This window comes from Oryza glaberrima, chromosome 1 (assembly GCF_000147395.1).
Source record: "Oryza glaberrima chromosome 1, OglaRS2, whole genome shotgun sequence".
NCBI classification, from domain to species: domain Eukaryota; kingdom Viridiplantae; phylum Streptophyta; class Magnoliopsida; order Poales; family Poaceae; genus Oryza; species Oryza glaberrima.
Window position 1 is genome coordinate 13,469,890 of NC_068326.1, and position 18,686 is coordinate 13,488,575.

An 18,686-nucleotide genomic window follows, 5' to 3' on the forward strand; every position below is an offset into this window, starting at 1 on the left:
AAGTAAACGCTACCTTATAAGACAATTTTGCCACATCAGATAACTCATGTAACTCCACTAGATCCAAAAGAAAAGAAAAAAAAACACCCACAGAAACAAAAAAACCATTAGCCAAAGGGTTACGTGCACAACTACAAAGGCATATACAAACAATATATAACAACACCAAAACAGAAGATCACAAGGCAAGAAATCATATTAAATACAACACGAAAAGCCACCAAGCATCAAGAGGCCTATTTAAATAGAATGCCATCCTATTTCATAAGATCAACCAAGGTTACAAGCCAAAAGCGTACATCAAGAAACTTTTATTCTCATAGTAGTTAAGGTGGATCCAAATATTGTATTTCCTTTCCTTTGTACAAGTTCAATCCTAGATAGTTACTATAGCAATTAGATCTATATTTTTAGCATGATCCATGGCTCAACTATTGGTAACTGATGTGCCAGTAGTTGATGGTATTATGGACATTGAAAATTATGCACCTGACATGGTGTATGTGGAACCTGAGAAGGAAAAACATGAGGAGCAGAATGTGTTGTCGATGCCAGAGGCCAAAATCACCAAGTTGGAAGAAGGTAAACATACGAAAGCTGGAGAAGGAAATGAGTTTCATCAAGAGGAGCTAGAATACTCAGCAGAGAATCCAATAACAGCGGGTTCAATTGAGGTGAGTGATTTAGCCTTAAGTTCAATTCAATCTATTCAATGTGAAGAGAGTGATCAATTGAAATTAGTGAGAGCTTATGTGGAAAGCGATGGCATGACAATAGTAGAAGCTAAAATACAGAAAGAGCAATCATCTCCAAAGGATATTGAAGTTGAGGTGGTCGGATTACAAGACATAAGTGGCCTTAAATTGGAGCTGGATGTTTTGGGACTGGAAGAACAAAATATTAGATGCTCACAGGTCGAAAAATTTCAGGATAAAACCGAATTTGTAGCTGACAAGTACCATGAGCGAGATCTTGATCATGTTGAATTGGTAGTCCCAGGTAACGATAAGGAACATGATGCATTATATGTAGTAGAGCCTAGTGCTAGCTTGTTGGATGATGAAGGAACTAATTTTGTAGAAGACGATAAGTTGGCACATGATAAGCTGGAGTCATTGCTGAAAAATGTAAGTGAAAACAGGGTGGAGTCCCTAGTGCAAGAAGAGGCCAATACAAATGAAACTGAGTTGCTAGAACCAGATATGAAGAGCAATGCTGACCTAAAGGCAATACGGATTGTCAAATGCAAAGAAAGTGATGATATGAAATTATGCAAAGAAGATTGCATTAGTGATTGTTTGGCAATGGAAGAAGATGACATGATAAAAGCGACATCAGCAGTAAATGACAATGGGGTAAGTGTTGTAATTCAAGAAGCTAAAGATGATAACAAAAATGTCTTTGAAGATCATGGAATGATAGAGGATAAAACTTACATTGTGCCTCAAAAGTACTTTGAGCCAGAAAAGTTTTCTATAGAATTTAAAAATTTGAATGGTGAAGCTGAGGAGGACAAGCAAAAGGAAATACTTGTGCTACAGGATAAAAGCAACATGATGCAAGATAAGAAAGATCAGAACAATTTGGAGCAGACAGACTCAAATGGAGGTGAGGAGGAATTGCAAGTGAAAGATAAGGATTTAGTGGCATTGGAGGTGGAGGAAAGTGAGCTTAAAGTTACAGGGTTAGTTGCAGTGAGTGATATTGAGTTAAGAACAACTGAAGCTATTCGATGTGAAGAGAGTGACCGAGTGAAATTGACGAGAGATGATTTGGAAAGCGATTGTTTGGCTGTGCATACAGACAAGGTGCTAAGAGATGCATCTCTGGGAAAGAACTTTGAGGAAAGTGGTGCAAACCTAGCAGCTGCAGACGATGACAAAAATCATATAGTGGATTGGGGGATGAAAGAAGAAAACTCTATAAGTATGCAAGTAGAGACGATTGAGGATAAAACTAACTTTATGCCAGAAAAGTTCAGTGAGCCAGAAAAGGTTTATACAGGATGTGAAAAGTTAAATAACGAAAAAGAAGAGCAGGAGGAAAATGACAAAATTAATACACTAAAAGATGAGAAAGACCATAATACTTTTGAGCACACAGACTCTATCAAAGGAGAGGTGCAATTGCCGGATAAAGATAAGAATTTAGTGACATCAGAGGCAGAGGGAAGTGTGCTTGAAGTTTTGCATTCAGTTTCACTGAGTTATGCTGAGTTAAGGTCAATTGAAACTCTTCAAGGTGAAGAGGGTGATGGGGTCAAATCAATGGAAGATTTTTTGAAAAGTGATTGCATGATAGTACAAGCAAATGTGCACAATGAGCTATCAACTCCAACGAATGTTGATGTTGAGGAAGTTGACCTACAAGATGATGAGACATTCTATATAGGAGAACCCAAAGCTGTTAAATTGGAAGATGAGAACGAAACCAACATTGAAGAAGATGATAAGATGGTTCTTGAGGAGGTTGAGTCACCGATAAAAAATGACAATAAGACGGTTCTTGTGGAGGTGGAGTCACCAGTGAAAAATGTTTGTTTAGAAACATTAGAAACTGAGAGAGACATTTTGTCAGAAGATGAGAAAGAGATGGAAGTTGGACATGTTAATGAATGCAGTGAAATTGAGGTGGGATTAATGGTAAAAGAAGTTGTCAACAAAATTGAATTAGAGGAGGCTGACTCGGAAACAAAGAGCAATGCTGAGAAAAAACCCATTCAAATTCTTCAATTTGAACATATGGATGAAGCAGAATTTGGTGCCGATGATTCGAAAAGTAACTGTTTGGCCGTGAATGCAGACAATGTGCAAAGAGATACATCTCTAAGAAAGAACATTGAGGAAAGTAGTGCAAGCCTAGATGGTGCAGATGATGAAAAAAATGATATGGCATATTGCGGGATGAAAGAAGAAAACACTATGAGCTTGCAAGTAGAGACGATGGAGGAGAAAACTAATTTTACGCCTGAAAAGTCTAGTGTGCCAGGAAAGAATTATACAGAATTTGAAAAGCTCAATGACGAAGGAGAAGAGGAGGAGCAAAATGACAAAATCATTACACTAAAAGATGAGAAAGACCATAACACTTTTGAGCACACATACTCAATAGGAGGAGAGGTGGAATTGTTGGTGAAAGATGAGAATTTAGTGATGTTGGAAGCAGAGCGAAGTGTGCCTGAAGTTATGGATATAATTGCGGTGAGTGATGCTGAGCTAAGGTTAATAGAACATCCTCACTGTGAAGTGACTGATGCAGTGAAATCGGCGGGAGATTATTCGGAAAGTGATTACATGATATTAGAAGGTAATCTGCACAATGAGCCGTCAACTCCAACAGATGTCAGGGTTGAGACTGCAGACCTACAAGATGAGACGTTCTATATAGGAGAGCCCAAAGCAACTAAATTGGAAGATGGGGATGAACCCAATACTGAAAAAAATGATAAGATGGTTGTTGGGGAGGTGGAGACACCGATGAAAAATGTTAGCTTGGAATCATTGGAAACTACGGAAAATATTAATTCAGAAGATGAGAACGAAATAAAAGCTGGACATCTTTGTGAATCCAGCGAAAATGATATCAGGTTTCCGGAGAAAGAAGATACCAACAAGATTGATTTAGAGGTGGCTGATTCAGTTATGGAGGGCTATGATGACCAAAAGCCAATTAAAATTCTTCAATGGGAACATATGGAGGAAGCAGAATATGGCACTGCTGGTTCGAAAAGTGACCTTTTGACCATGTATGCAGACAAGGTGCAAAGAGATGCATCCCGGGGAATGAATGTTGAGGAAAGTGGTGCAAGCCTAGAAGGTGTAGACGGTGGAAAAAATGATGTGGCAAATTGGGGGGTGAAAGAAGGAAATAATTTAATTTTGCAAGTAGAAACAATGGAAGAGGAAATTAACTTTATGTCTGAAAAGTTCAGTGATCCTAAAAAGTTTTATACAAGATTTGAAAAGGAAAATGACAAAATAGAAGAGCAAGAGGAAAACGACAAAAGTAGCACACTAAATGATAAGAAAGACGAGAACACTTTAGAGCACACCGACTCAGTCGGAGGAGATGTGAAATTGCTTGTGAAAGACGAGAGTTTGGTGACATTGGAGGCAAAGGCAAGTGCTCTTGAAGTTATGGATTTAGTTTTGGTTAGTGATGTTGAGTTAAGTTCAAATGAAACTCTTCAATGTGAAGAGAGTGACGGAGCTAAATCGACAGGAGATTATTTGGAGGATGAGCCATCAACTCCAACAGATGTCGAGGTTGAGGAAGTCGACCTACAAGATGAGACATTCTATATAAAAGAGCCCAAAGTTGCTAAACTAGAAGATCAGATGGAAACCAATACTGAAGAAAAGGATAAGATAATTGTTGTGGAGGTGGAGTCACCAGTAAAACATTTAAATTTGGAAACTAGGGAAAATATTAAATTAGAAGACGAGAAAGAGATGGAAGTTGGACATCTTAATAAATCTAGAGGAAATGAGATGGAGTTCCTAGTGAAAGAAGATGCTAAAATAACTGAATTAGCACAAACCAACTTAGATATAAAGAACAGTGCTAACCAAAGGGCCATTCAAAATATTGAATGCATAAATATGGATGAAGCAGAATTTGTTACTGATGATTTGAAAAGTGACTGTTTGGCTATGCATGCAGACAATGTGCAAAGAGATGCATCCCTGACAAAGAACATTGAGGAAAGTAGTGCAAGCCTAGAAGGCGCAGACGATGAAAAAAATAATATGGCAGATTGCAGGATGGAAGTAGGAAACACTATGAGTTTGCAAGTAGTGACAATGAAGGGGAAAACTAACTTTATGCTTGAAAATTCTAGTGTGCAAGAAAATGATAATACAGGATTTGAAACGCTTAATGACAAAAGAGAGGAGCAGGTGAAAAATATCAAACTTAATCCACTAAAAGATGAGAATAACCATAATACTTTTGAGCACACATACTTAATTGAAGGAAATGTGGAATTGCATGTGAAAGATGAAAAATTAGTGACATTGGAGACAGAGGGAAGTGAGCTTGAAGTTATGGATACAATTTTAGTGAGTGATGCTGAGTTAAGGTTAATGGAACCTCCTCCATGTGAAGAGATTGATGCAATGAAATCGACGGGAGATTTTTCGGAAAGTCATTTCTTGATATTAGAAGCTAATGTGCACAATGAGCCGTCAACTTCAACAGATGATGTGGTTGAGGCTGCTGACCTACAAGATGAGACCTTTTATATAGAAGAGCCCAAAGAAGCTAAATTGGCAGATGAAAACGATAAGATGGTAACTGTGGAGATGGAGTCACTAGTGAAAAATCTAAGTTTGGAATTATTGGAAAGTGAGAAAAATGTTATGTTAGAATATGAGAAAGAGATGAAAGTTGGACATGTTGGTCAATCTGATGAAAATGATGTGGGATTACTTGTGGAAGAAGATGCCAAGAAAATTAAGTTAGAGGAGGCTGACTCAGATATAAAGAGCAATGTTGACAAAAAGGCTTTTCAAATTCTTCAATGCGAATATATGGATGAAACAAAATTTGGCACTGTTGATTCGAAAAGTAATTATTTGGCCGTGCATGAAGATAATGTTCAAAGAGAAGCATCCCTGACAAACAACGTTCAGGAAAGTAGTGCAAGCCTAGATAGTGCAGACGATGAAAAAAATGATATAGCAGATTGCGGGATGAAAGAAAGAAACACTATGAGTTTGCAAGTAGGGATGATGGAGGAGAATACTAACTTTATACAAGTACAGTCTAGTGGACTAGAAAAGGATTGTACAAGATTTGAAAAGTTGAATGATGAAAGAGAAGAAGAAGAGAAAAATGACAAAACTAATACACTTAAAGAAGAAAAAGACCATAACACTTTTGAGCATACATACTCAATTGGAGAAGGGGTGGAACTGCTGGTGAAACATGAGAATTTAGTGACTTTGGAGGCAGAGGGAAGTGTGCTTGAAGTTATGGATACAATTTTAGTTAGTCATGCCGAGTTAAGGTTAATGGAACCTCCTCAATGTGAAGAGATTGATGCAATGAAATCGACGGGCGATTATTTGGAAAGTTATTGCACTATATTAGAAGCTAATGTGCAGAATAAGTCGTCAACTCCAACAAATTTTGAGGTTGAGGTTACTGACCTACAAGATGAGACGCTCTATATAGGAGAGCCCAAAGCATCTAAATTGGAAGACCATAGTGAACCCAATACTGAAGAAAACGATAAGATGGTTGTTGTGGAGGTGGAGTCACCGCTGAAAAATGTATGTTTGGGATCAATGGAAACTAGGGAATATATTACTTTAGAAGAGAAAGAGATGGATGTTGGGCATCTTGGTGCATCCAGTGGAAATGATTTCCAGTTTCTAGAGAAAGAAGATACTCACAAAATTGAATTAGTGGAGGCTAATTCAAGTATAACGTGCAATGATGACCAAAAGCCAATTAAAAAACTTCAATGGGAACATATGGAGGAAGCCAAACTTGGCACCACTGAGAGAAGTGCGCTCGAAGTTATGAATTCAGTTTTGGGGAGTGATGTTGAGTTAAGTTCAATTGAAACTCTTCAATGTGAAGAGAGTGACCGAGCTAAATTGACGAGAGATTATTTAGAACGTGATTGCGTGATAGTAGAAGCTAATGTGCAAGATGAGCCATCAACTCCAACAGATGTTGAGGTTGAGGAAGTTGACCTACAAGATGAGACGTCCTATATAGGAGAGTTCAAAGATGCTAAACTGGAAGATGAGAAGGAAACTATTAGTGAAGAAATCAATAAGATGGTTGCTGTGGAGGTAGAGTCATCAGTAAACAAATTATGTTTGGAAACTACGGAAAACATTACATTAGAAGATGAGAAACGGATGGGAGTTGGACATCTTGATAAATCCAGTGGAGATGAGGTGTTCTCGGTGAAAGAACTTACCAACAAAAGTGAATTAGTGCATGCCGACTTGGATATAAATAACAATTCTGAGCAAAAGGCCATTCAAAATCTTCAATGCATAAAAATTGATGAAGCAAAACTTGTTGCCGTTGATTCAAAAAGTGACTGTTTGGCCGTGCATGCAGGCAATGTGGAAGTAGATGCATCCATGACAAAGAACATTGAGGAAAGTGGTGCATGCCTAGAAGGTGCAGACAATTCAAAAAATGATGTGGTAGATTTCAAGATGAAAGAAGGAAACAATATGAGTTCCCAAGGTGAGACGATGGAGGAGAAAACTAACTTTATGCTTGAAAAGTATAGTGTTTTAGAAAAAGATTATAAAAGATCTGAAAAGCTCAATGACGTAGAAGAAGAGCAGGAGGAAAATGACAAAACTAGCACACTTAAAGAAGAGAAAGACCATAATACTTTTGAGCACGCATACTCAATCAAAGGAGAGGTGGGATTGCTGATGAAAGATGTGACTTTAGTGACTTTGGAGGTAGAGGGAAGTGCGCTCAATATTCTAGATTCAGCTTTAGTGAGTGATGATGCGTTAAGGTTAATGGAAACTCCTCAATGTGAACAGAGTGAAGGAGTGAAATCGACAGGAAATTATTTGGAAAGTAATTGCGTGACAGAAGAAGCTAATGTAGACAATAAGCCATCAACTCCAATAGATGTTGAGGTTGAGGTTACTAACCTACAAGATCAGATGCTATGTATAGGAGAGCCTAAAGCAGCTAAATTGGAAGACCAGAATGAACCTAATACTAAAGAAAACAATAAGATGGTTGGTGTGGTGGTTGACTCACCAGAGAAACATACAAGTTTGGAAACATTGGAAACTAGGGAACATGTTACTTCAGAAGATGAGGAAGAGATAGATGTTGGACATCTTGGTGAATCCAGTGGAAATGATACAGGGTTTCTAAACAAAGAAGATACTAATAAAATTGAATTACAAGAGGCCGATTCAGGTATACAGTGCAACGATGACCAAAAGCCAATTAAAATTCTTCTATGGGAACATATGGTGGAAGCCGAACTTGGCACTGCTGAGGGAAGTACGCTTGAAGTTACGGATTCAGTTTTGGTGAGTGATGTTGAGTTAAGTTCAATTGAAACTGTTCAATGTGAAGAGAGTGACGGAGCTAAATCGACGGAAGATTATTTTGAAAGTGATTGCATGATGGAACAAGCTAATGTGCAGGATGAATCTTCAACTCCAACATATGTCGAGGTTGAGGAAGTTGACCTACCAGATGAGACGAGCTACATAGGAGATCCCAATTCTGCTAAACTAGAAGATGAGAAGCAAACCGTTACTGAAGAAAACGATAAGATGGTTATTGTGAAGGTGGAGTCATCGGTAAAAAATTTGAGTTTGGAAGTTGCGGAAAACATTACATTAGAAGACGAGAAAGAGATGGAAGTTGGAAATCTTGGTAAATCCAGTGGAGATGAGGTGTTTCCGGTGAAAGAAGATGCCAACATAACTGAATTAGCGCAAGCCGGCTCGGATATAAAGAAAAAATCTGGGCAAAAGGCCATTCAAAATCTTCAACGCATAGAAATGGATGAAGCAGAATTTGTTACTGTAGATTCAAAAAGTGACTGTTTGGCCGTGAATTCTGGCAGTGTGCAAATAGATGCATCCCTGACAGAGAACACTGAGGAAAGTGTTGCAAGCCTAGAAGGTGCAGACGATGCAAAAAATGTTGTGGTAGGTTGCTGGATGAAAGAAGGAAATACTATGAGTATGCAAGTAGAGATGATGGAGAAAACTAACTTTATGCATGAAAAGTCCAGTGTGCCAGAAAACATTTATACAATATTTGAACAGATGAATGATGAAGGAGGAGAGGAGGAGGCAAAAGAAAAAACTAACACACTAAAAGATGTGAAAGACCATTATACGTTTGATCACACAAACTTGATCGGAGGAGAGATGGAATTGCTTGTGAAAGATGAGAATTTAGTGACATTGGGAGCAGAGGAAAGCGCGCTTGATTTTCTGGATTCAGTTTTGATGAGTGATACTGAGTTAAGGTTTGTTGAACCTCTTCAATATGAAGAGAGTGATGGAGTGGAATTGACGGGAGATTACTCAAAAAGTGATTGCGTGATAGTAGATGCTAATGTGTATAATGAGCCGTCAACTCCAATAGATGTGGAGGTTGAGGCTACTGACCTACAAGATGAGACATTCTATATTGGACACCCCAAAGTTGCTAAATTGGAAGACGAGAATGAAACCAGTACTATGGAAAACAATAAGATGGTTGGTGTGGAGGTTGACTCACCGTTGAAAAATATAAGTTTGGAAACAATGCAAACTAGGAAAAATGTTATATTAGAAGATGAAGAAGAGATAGAAGTTGATCATCTTAATGAATCTAGTGGAAATGAGGTGGGGTTCATCGGAGGAGAGGTAGACTTGTTGGTGGAAGATGAGAATTTAGTGACATTAGGGGCAGAGGAAAGTGCGCTTGAAGTTATGGATTCAGTTTCGGTGAGTTATGTTGAGTTAAGGTCAATTAAAACTTTTCGATGTGAAGAGAGTGATGGGGTCAAATCGACAAAAGATTATTTAGAAAGTGATTGCATGATAGTACCATCTGATGTGCACTATGAGCTTTCATCTCCAAGGAATGTGGAGGTTGAGGAAGTTGACCTACGAGATGAGACATTCTATATAGGAGAGACCAAAGCTGCAAAACTGGAAGAAAAGAATGAAACCAACACTAAAGAAGACGATAAGATGGTCCTTGTGGAGGTGGAGTCGCCGGTGAAAAACGAAGATAAGACGGATCTTGTGGAGCTAGAGTCATTTGTGAAAAACGTAAGTTTAGAAACATTTGGAACAGAGGAAAATACTATGTCAGAATATGTGAAAGAGATGGAAGTTGAACATTTTGATGAATCCAATGAAAATGATCTAGGATTCCTTGTGAAAGAAGATGCCCAAAATATTGAGTTAGAGGAGATCAACTCGGATAAAAAGAGCAATGCTGACAAAATGAGCATTCAAATTCTTCAATTGGAACATATTGATGAAACAGAATTTGGCACTGATGAGTCAAAAAGTGATTGTTTGTCCGTGCATTTAGGCAAGCTGCAAAGAGATGCATCCGGGAGAAATAATGTTGAGGAAAGTGGTGCAAGCCTAGACAGTGCAAACGATGAAAAAATTGATATGGCAGATCACGGGATGAAAGAAGGAAACACTGTGAGTTTACAAGTAGACATGATGGAGGTGAAAACTAACTTTATGCCTAAAAAGTGTACTGTGCCAGAAAAGGATTATACAGGATTTGAAAACCTTAATGATGAAGGAGAAGAGCAGGAGGAAAATGACAAAAGTAACACACTAAAAGATGAGAAACACCATAATACTTTTGAGCTCAAAGACTCAGTCGGAGAAGAGGTGGAATTGCGTGTGAAAGGTGAGAATTTAGTGACATTGGAAACAGAGGGAAGTGCGCTTGAAGTTATGGATTCAATTTTGGTGAGTGGTGTTAAGTTAAGGTTAATAGAGCCTCTTCAATGTGAAGAGAGTGATGGAGTGGAATTGATGGAAGATTATTCGGAAAGTGATTGCATGATAGAAAATGCTAATGTGAACAATGAGTCGTCAACTCCAATAGATGTTGCGGTTGAGACTGCTGATATACAAGATGAAACGTTCTATATAGGAGAGCCCAAAACATCGAAATTGGAGGAAGGGAATAAAAACAATACGGAAGAAAACGATAAAATTGTTGTTGTGGAGGTGGAGCCACCAGTGAACAATTTAAGTTCAGAAACACTAGAAACTAGGGAGAATATTACGACAAAAGATGAGGAAGAGATGGAAGTTGGGCATCTTAATGAATCTAGTGGAATTGAGGTAGGGTTCCTCGTGAAGGAAGATACCAACAAAATAAAATTATTGGAGGCCGACTTAAATATAAAGAGCAATGCTGACAAAAAAGACATTCAAATTCTTCAATATGAACATACAGACGAGTCAGAATTTGGCACTAATGATCAGAAAAGTGACAGTTTGTTCGTTCATGTAGACATGGTGCAAAGAGATGCATCCCTAGGAACGAACATTGAGGAATGTGGTGCAAGCCCAGAAGCTGCAGACAATGAGAAAAAGGATATGACGGATTGTGGGATGAAAGAAGGAAACACTACAAGTTTGCAAGTAGAGACGATGGAAGAGAAAACTAAACTTATTTCTAAAAAGTCCAGTGTGCCAGAAAAAGTTTATACAGGATTTGAGAAGCTAAATGATGAAGCAAAAGAACAGGAGGGAAACAATAGAAGTAATACACTAGAACATGGTAAAGATAATAATACGTTTGAGCACATGAACTCAATCAGAGGAGAGGTGGAATGGCTAGAAAAAGATGATAATTTAGTGACATTATTGACAGAGGGAAGTGCGCTTGAAGTTATGGATTCAGTTTCGGTAAGTGATGATGAGTTAGGGTCAATTGAAACTCTTAAATGCGAAGAGAGTGATGGGGTTAAAATGACGAGAGATTATTTGGAAAGTGATTGCTTGCAAGTGGAAGCAACTTTGAAAAATGAGGCATCAACTCCCACGGATGTTGAAGTTGAGACTGTCGACCTACAACATGATAAATTCTATAAAAGAGAGCCCATAGCTACTAAGTTGGAAGATGAGAATGAAACCATCGTTGATGAAAATACGGTTTTTACAGAGGAGGGGATACCGATGGAAAATGTAAGTTTAAAAACAATTGAAACAGGAGAAATCATTATGTCAGAAGATAAGGAAGACAATAAAGTTGGACATGTTAAACCGAGTGGAAATGAGGTAGGACTCATAGAGAAAGAAGATGCCAACGGAATTGAATTTAAGAATGTTGAGTCAGACATAAGAAGCAATGCTGACCAAAAGGACATTCAAATTCTCCATTGCGAATATGTGGATAAGGAAACTAACTTTACGTCTAAAAAGTTCAACAAGCTAGAAAAAGTTTATATAGAATTTAAGAAGTTGAATGATGAAGTAGAAGAGGAGAAAAATGATAAAAGTAACATACCAAAAGAAAAGGAAGATAGATTTACCTTTGGTCACACTGAGGGAAGTGTGCATGAAGTTATGCAATCGGTTTTGGTGAGTGATGCTGACTTAAGGTCAATTGAAACTCTTCAATGTGAAGAGAGTAATGGAGTGAAATCGACGGGAGATTATTTGGAAAGTGGTTGCATCATAGTTGAAACTAATGTGTGCAATGAGCCGTTAGCTCCAAAGGATGTTGAGGGTGAGGTAGTTGACCTACAAGATGAGACATTCTATATTGGGGAGCCCAAAGATACTAAATCGGAAGATCATAATGAAAACAACACTGAAGAAGAAGATAAGATGGTTTTTGCGGAGGTGGAGTCACCGGTGAAAATTGACGATGAGATGGTTCTTGCGGATGTGGAGTCACCAATGAAAAATGTAAATTTGGAAACATTGAAAACTGAGGAAAACATTATGTTAGAAGATGAGAGAGAGAAGAATACTTCTGAGCACACTGACTTAATCCGTGCAGAGGTTGAATTGTTGGTGATAGATGAGAATTTAGTGACATTAGAGGCAGAGGGAAGAATGCTTGAAATTATTGAGTCAGTTTTGATAAGTGATGTTGAGTTAAGGTCAATTGAAACTCTTCAATGTGAGGATAGTGATGGAGCGAAATCAACAGAAAATTATTCGGAAAGTGATCACTTGATAGTAGAAGCTAATGTACACATTGAGCCATCCATTCCAACAGATGTTGATGTTGAGGCAGTTGACTTACAAGATGATACGGTCTATGTAGGAGAGCCCAGAGATGCTAAGTTGGTAGGCGAGAATAAAATCAAGATGGAAGAAGATGATATGATGGTTCTTGCGGAGGTGAAGTCACCGGTGAAAAATGTTAGTTTGGAAACATTAGAAGCTGAGAAAGACGTTTTGTCAGAAGATAAGGAACATATGGAAGTTGAACATGTTCAATCGCATGAGAATGAGACTGGATTCATAGTGAAAGAAGTCAACAAAATTGAATTTGAGGAGGCCGACTCAGATGTAAGGAGCGATGCTGACCAAAAGGCCATTCAAAATTTTCAATTCGAACATATGGATGAAGCAGAATTTGGAATTGAAGATTTGAATAGTGATTGTTTGACCATGCATGAGGACAAGCTGCAAAGAGATGCATCTCGGGGAAAGAACCTTGAGGGAAGTGTTGCAAGCATAGAAAGTGTAGACGACGACAAAAATGATAAGGCGGATTGCGGGATGAAAGAGGGAAACACTATAAGTTTGCAAGTGGAGACGACGGAGCATAACACAAACTTTATGTCGGAAAAGTCCAACAAGCCAGAGAAGGTTCATACTGGGTTTGAAAAGCTAAATGATGAAGTAGAAGAACAGGAGGAAAATGGCAAAAGTAACACACTGAAAGATCAGAAAGAGAATAATACTTGTGAGTACACTAACTCAATCGGTGGGGAGGTAAATTTACTAGTGATAGATGAGAATTTAGTGACATTTGAGGAAGAGAGAAGTGTGCTTGAAGTTATAGAGTCATTTTCGGTGAGTGATGCTGAGCTAATCTCTATTGAAACTCTTGACTGTGAACAAAGTGAAGGAGTGAAATTGGCGAGAGATTTTTCGAAAAGTGATTGGATGATAATAGAAGCTAAAGAGTATAATGAGCCATCAACACAAATGGATGTTGAGGTTGAGACAGTTGACTTAGAAGATGAAACGTTCCATCTAGGGGAGCTCAGAGCTAGTAAGTCGGAACATGACAATGAAACCATCATTGAAGAAGACGATAAGTTGATTCTTGTAGATGTGGAGTCGTCGGTGAAAAATGTAACTTTGGAAATATTGGAAACTGAGAAAAACACTATGTTAGAAGATGAGGAAGAGATGGAAGTTGGACATGTTGTTGATTCATGTGAAAATAAGGTTGTATGCCTAGTGAAAGAAGGTGCCAACAAAATTGAATTTGAGGAGACTATTCAAATTGTTCAACATGTGGAAGAGAAAACTAACTTTGTGCCTGAAAAGTCCAATGTGCCAGAAAAGGTTTTTACAGAATTTGAAAAGCTGAATGACGAAGTAGAAGAGCATGTGGAAAACGACAAAAATATCATACTGAAAAATAAGAAAGGTAGGAATACTTTTGAGCACACAAACAAAATTGGAGGAGATATACAATTGTTAGTGAAAGATAAGAATATAGTGACAATGGAGGCTGAGAGACATGAGCTTGAAGTTGCGAATTCAGTTGTGGTGAGTGATCTTGAGTTAAGGTCGATTGAATCTTTTCAATGTGAAGAGAATGATGGAATGAAATTGACAAGAAACTATTTGGAAAGTGATTGTATGATACTAGAAACTAATGTGCACGAAAAGTCATCAACTCCAAGTGATGTTGAAGTTGAGGCAGTAAACCTACGAGATGATACTTTTCATATAAGGGAGTCCACAGCTGCTAAGTTGGATGATGAGAATAAAACCAACACTGAAAATATATCGATCGTGATGCCAAATAAACTACAAAAAGATGTGAAGCTTTCTCTCGGTAAGAAGATCGTTTCCGAAATCTCCCGAAAGCCAATTAATGAATATGTGGTGTTGTCAAGTGAACAAGCAATGGAAGGAGATAAGAAAATAGAGCTAGACGCCAATACAGAAGGGAATATAGTTAGAAATGATATAGAAATGGTCACCCACAATTGTGAAATATGTGACAATTGTGCTAATACAATGGAAGAAGATACAAATGGAAGCTCCCATAATAGTCCAACACATGTCTTGGATAGCTCAAATACTTTGATATATATTATTAAGGAAGCAATAACCGGTGATGAGGAGGGCATAGACTCTTCTATATTGGTGAGAGATCTACAGCATGTAGCTAGTGGATCTCATGGAGGAAATATGTGCCCCAAGTATTTTAGGAGTTCTGAATCTAACTCTTCATCTCGTACATGCATCTCCAGTTACAATGATACTAAGATGGAATATAATTTTACTGATATGACTGTGACGAAGAAAGATAAGAAATTGCATCAGAAACTTGAGTTGATTACAGAGAAGTTTCTAAACCTTTTGTCTAGAATGGGAGCAAACACTATGGATTTTAATCTTGACCATCACCATCATAAGTCCTCTCAACAATATCATGACAATCAAAAGGATTTGAGCTTCTCATGCAATATACTTGTCCTAGGAAAGATTGGGGTTGGTAAAAGTACAGTTATAAATTCCATCATGGGAGAAGAAAAAAACAAAATTAATGCTTTTGATGGTGCTACTACTAATGTGAGACTTGTTTCAAGTGTAGTGGATGGCATAAAGGTAAACATTATAGATACCCCTGGACTCAGGACCAATGTGATGGACCAAGGATGGAATAAGAAGATTCTTTCTACAGTCAACAGCTATACCAAAAAATGCCCCCCAGACATTATTTTATATGTGGACCGCTTGGATAGTTGGAGTAATCATTTTGACGATATCCCTCTTCTAAAGACTATTACTACTATCTTGGGAACATCAATATGGGTCAACACTATTGTTACTTTTACTCATGCTGATTCTATACCTCCTGACAACTCTAACGGCGATCCCATGACTTATGAAACATTTATAGCACAAAGATCTCATATTGTACAACAATCCATCCAACAAGCAACAGGCGATATGTGCCTAATCAATGCATTTTCTTTTGTTGAAAACTACCCGTACTGCAAAAGGAACTGCCAAGGCAAGAAGGTGCTTCCCACTATCCAAAATTGGAGGAAATATTTGTTGATCTTGTGCTACTCTACAAAGGTATAAATTCAAGTTAACTGCTTTGTGAAACTCTAACATTTTCCTCACAAACAACACACCCGTTTTTTTCCATTTTTTTGATACTCATTCATATCATCATCTTTATTACAACCAAAGTATCAACCAAAGGCATCAATTAATCATAAAGGCCTTAAAGAGGATTCTTCTATTGAAGTTGATGACTACTCTGAGGTATGTGATGATGAATATGAATATGGTGCGCTACCTACTTTGTGGCCTTTGATGAAAGCACAATTCGATGAGTTAATGAAGGATAAGAACAAGGATGAGTGTGCCTACCATGTCAAGCTTATCCAAGGGATGCAATTTAACGGAGTGACCCAAGGTAGTATGCCTTGCGACAATGATCTAAATCCTCTTCAAAAGAATAGGATGTCTCCAATACTTAATATGGTAATTGAACCATCATTTGACTTTGATGATCCTCCTACACATCAATATAATTTACTGGAGCCAACATCAATTATTACTAGAAAGCATGTTTTAGGTGCTCATACATGGGATCACGAGTACAATTTTGATGGTGCTAGTCTTGAAAAAACTCTTGTGCTTCATAAGCCTACAAAATGCTTTGAAGCTACTTTAGTTGAATTCTCTAAGGACATGAAGAAATCTAGAATCCATTTTAACTCTTCATTCAGATCAAAGCATGTGGACGATGCATCACATTGTCTGGGATATAACATACAAAAGGCTTGGAAGAAACTTGCATATTGTATTTGGGGTGAGACTACAACCAAGGATACTAAGCACAAGACTGTTGGTGGACTCTCAGTAATGTTCTTGGGTGACACTATGCTTACTGGTGTGAAGATTGAGGACTACATTTCTGTTGGAGAAAGTCTAGCACTACTGGTAAGCATAGGTACAATGCAAGCTAAAGGAAACACTGCATATGGCGTTAACATGGAGTCACGCCTGAAAATCAAACATTATCCAATTAATCGGTTAATGTTGTTCTTCGGTTTATCTCTGATTAAATTGCATAGTGCAATTGCTTTGGGCATTAACTTGCAGTCACAATACTTACTCAGAAGGCATTCTAAGATGGCACTTCACATTGGCCTAAACACTCTGCGTACTGGACAAATCAATCTAAAGATGAGCACCTCAAAGATGGTTCAGATAGCACTCTTGGGGCTTGTTCCATTGGCAACCTCCATGTATAAGAGCTTTGTCCATTCCGTGGAGCATAATTAGCTTATAAGGTGGCCATGAGGGAAAACTATTTTCTTTCTTTGTTATTACTTCTTTCCATCTTAGCATATTTTCCTATTTACTCAACCCTACTTTTATTTATTTTCTTCGGAGGATGTGTGGAGTTCTGCAGTTTATATTGTGCTGCCAATGTAAAATTGTAGTGCTTTTGTTGTAATATAAGTTTTTCTTAAAGTTGTCATCTATCACTATTGAGTTATGTGAGATATTTCACACTGTCAAATAATTACTCTGATTTCTCAATTAGCTAATTTTTGATAATTTGCAGAGTTGAAGGATTCAATTTATACCTTGTCATCTGTTTAAGTATCTTGTGAAACCATTACTATTCTTTTATCAAATTTATATAGTTGATGGATCGCTGCCTATATCTTGAGAGAAAACTATCTGTTTTATGGAATTTGTCGTAGTTCAAGTGGTCAAGTGGGTCTTCCCATGGTTTTCCAAGAAATTATGTCTTTTTATGAGTACAATATTTTCTAAAAATCTTGCTACATAATTGTATAGCCTTTAGACTTAATTAGCGACCCTCAGCTCTACCATAGTTTGATTCTTCTTTAGTTATAGTGTTCGAAACAAGAAATAAGATATCCATGTCTTATGAACATGGTACTTATTTATTTCTTATTTCCAATTTTTCAAATTTAGAAAGTATCCGTAATTCTGAAGTTGGTTGTTTGAGTTTAGCTAACAGCATGATACATACTTGAGCGAAAAAAATGCATTACAGCTATTATTTTGTATTGTTTATTTGAACTTCTTTCAAGAATTTCAATTTCAGGAAGTTCAACAATGTGAAATCCAACCAATCAATAGTGAGCATCAAATTGCAACAAAAGCAAATCATGGAAAATACCCACGTGTAAATTTTATGTCTTTTTTATGGCAATGTATCCTATACACACACTGTGATACACTCCTACACTTGATCATTATAGGCATTTCAATCTTGATCAAAGAGATGGGATTGAAGCAAGACATTTTTTCACAGAGCCACCCACATCCTTCATGCAAAATTCGCAAATAACCTCTTCTCCTCTTCTCTCGTTGAGGGCTTTCTCAAATTACTAGTTATGTGGGGCCCCAATATCAGTGGGTGGTGGTGGTGGCAGCACCACAAGGAACTTTTAAAGGAGTAAAGATAATCCCCAAATCACCTGCTCATGAGGATGGTGACTCAAATCACCTCAACAAACTTCACGCGCTGATGTGCTGTGCACAACAAATCAAGATTTCTGCATACCATAATCACAATGAGTGTTTAAAGACTGTTCTGATCGGACAAGAACATGGTGAGGAGGTTGCCATACCAAGATGAAGTTGGTCATGTCAAATCGAGGGAAAAAACAAAAGAAAAATAGCGAAATGGATGCTTGTGTATATATTACATAAATGTACATAGCACTCCAAGAATCCTAGATCGCAGTTTCAGCTTTTAAAGTCTGAAACCATGCCATGCTTGTGAGATTGGAACCAGAAACACCATGTACATCAAGGTAATTTGTACTGAATAATCTTGGATACTTCTTGTATCATGGATTGAATGAATACCCACACTTCGGTAGCTTTGATAGTGTGCTTCCCCATGCTTGTGGACGGAAGTGCATCACCGGAGTCTCCTCCGCTGCCGCAACGAGTGCCACCAAATCCACAACTGCGAGA

General features: G+C 37.8%; 1 protein-coding gene across 1 annotated transcript; it reads left to right on the top strand.

Moving 5' to 3' along the window:
• The first annotated feature begins 422 nt into the window (after nucleotides 1-422).
• LOC127769122 (uncharacterized) lies at nucleotides 423-17,006 on the top strand. Its single transcript, XM_052294789.1, has 2 exons — nucleotides 423-15,783; nucleotides 15,895-17,006. Exons 1-2 carry the CDS (start codon nucleotides 423-425, stop codon nucleotides 17,004-17,006), a joined length of 16,473 nt encoding a protein of 5,490 aa, XP_052150749.1.
• The last annotated feature ends 1,680 nt before the right edge of the window (nucleotides 17,007-18,686 follow it).

What these genes read in the sequence shown, in the direction of transcription:
- LOC127769122 (XM_052294789.1), top strand. Translation starts at nt 423, where the DNA reads ATGGCTCAACTATTGGTAACTGATGTGCCAGTAGTTGATGGTATTATG. An exon ending in GATCTTGTGCTACTCTACAA is followed by an intron (nt 15,784 to 15,894) that starts AGGTATAAATTC and finishes CATCTTTATTAC; the next exon opens with AACCAAAGTATCAACCAAAG.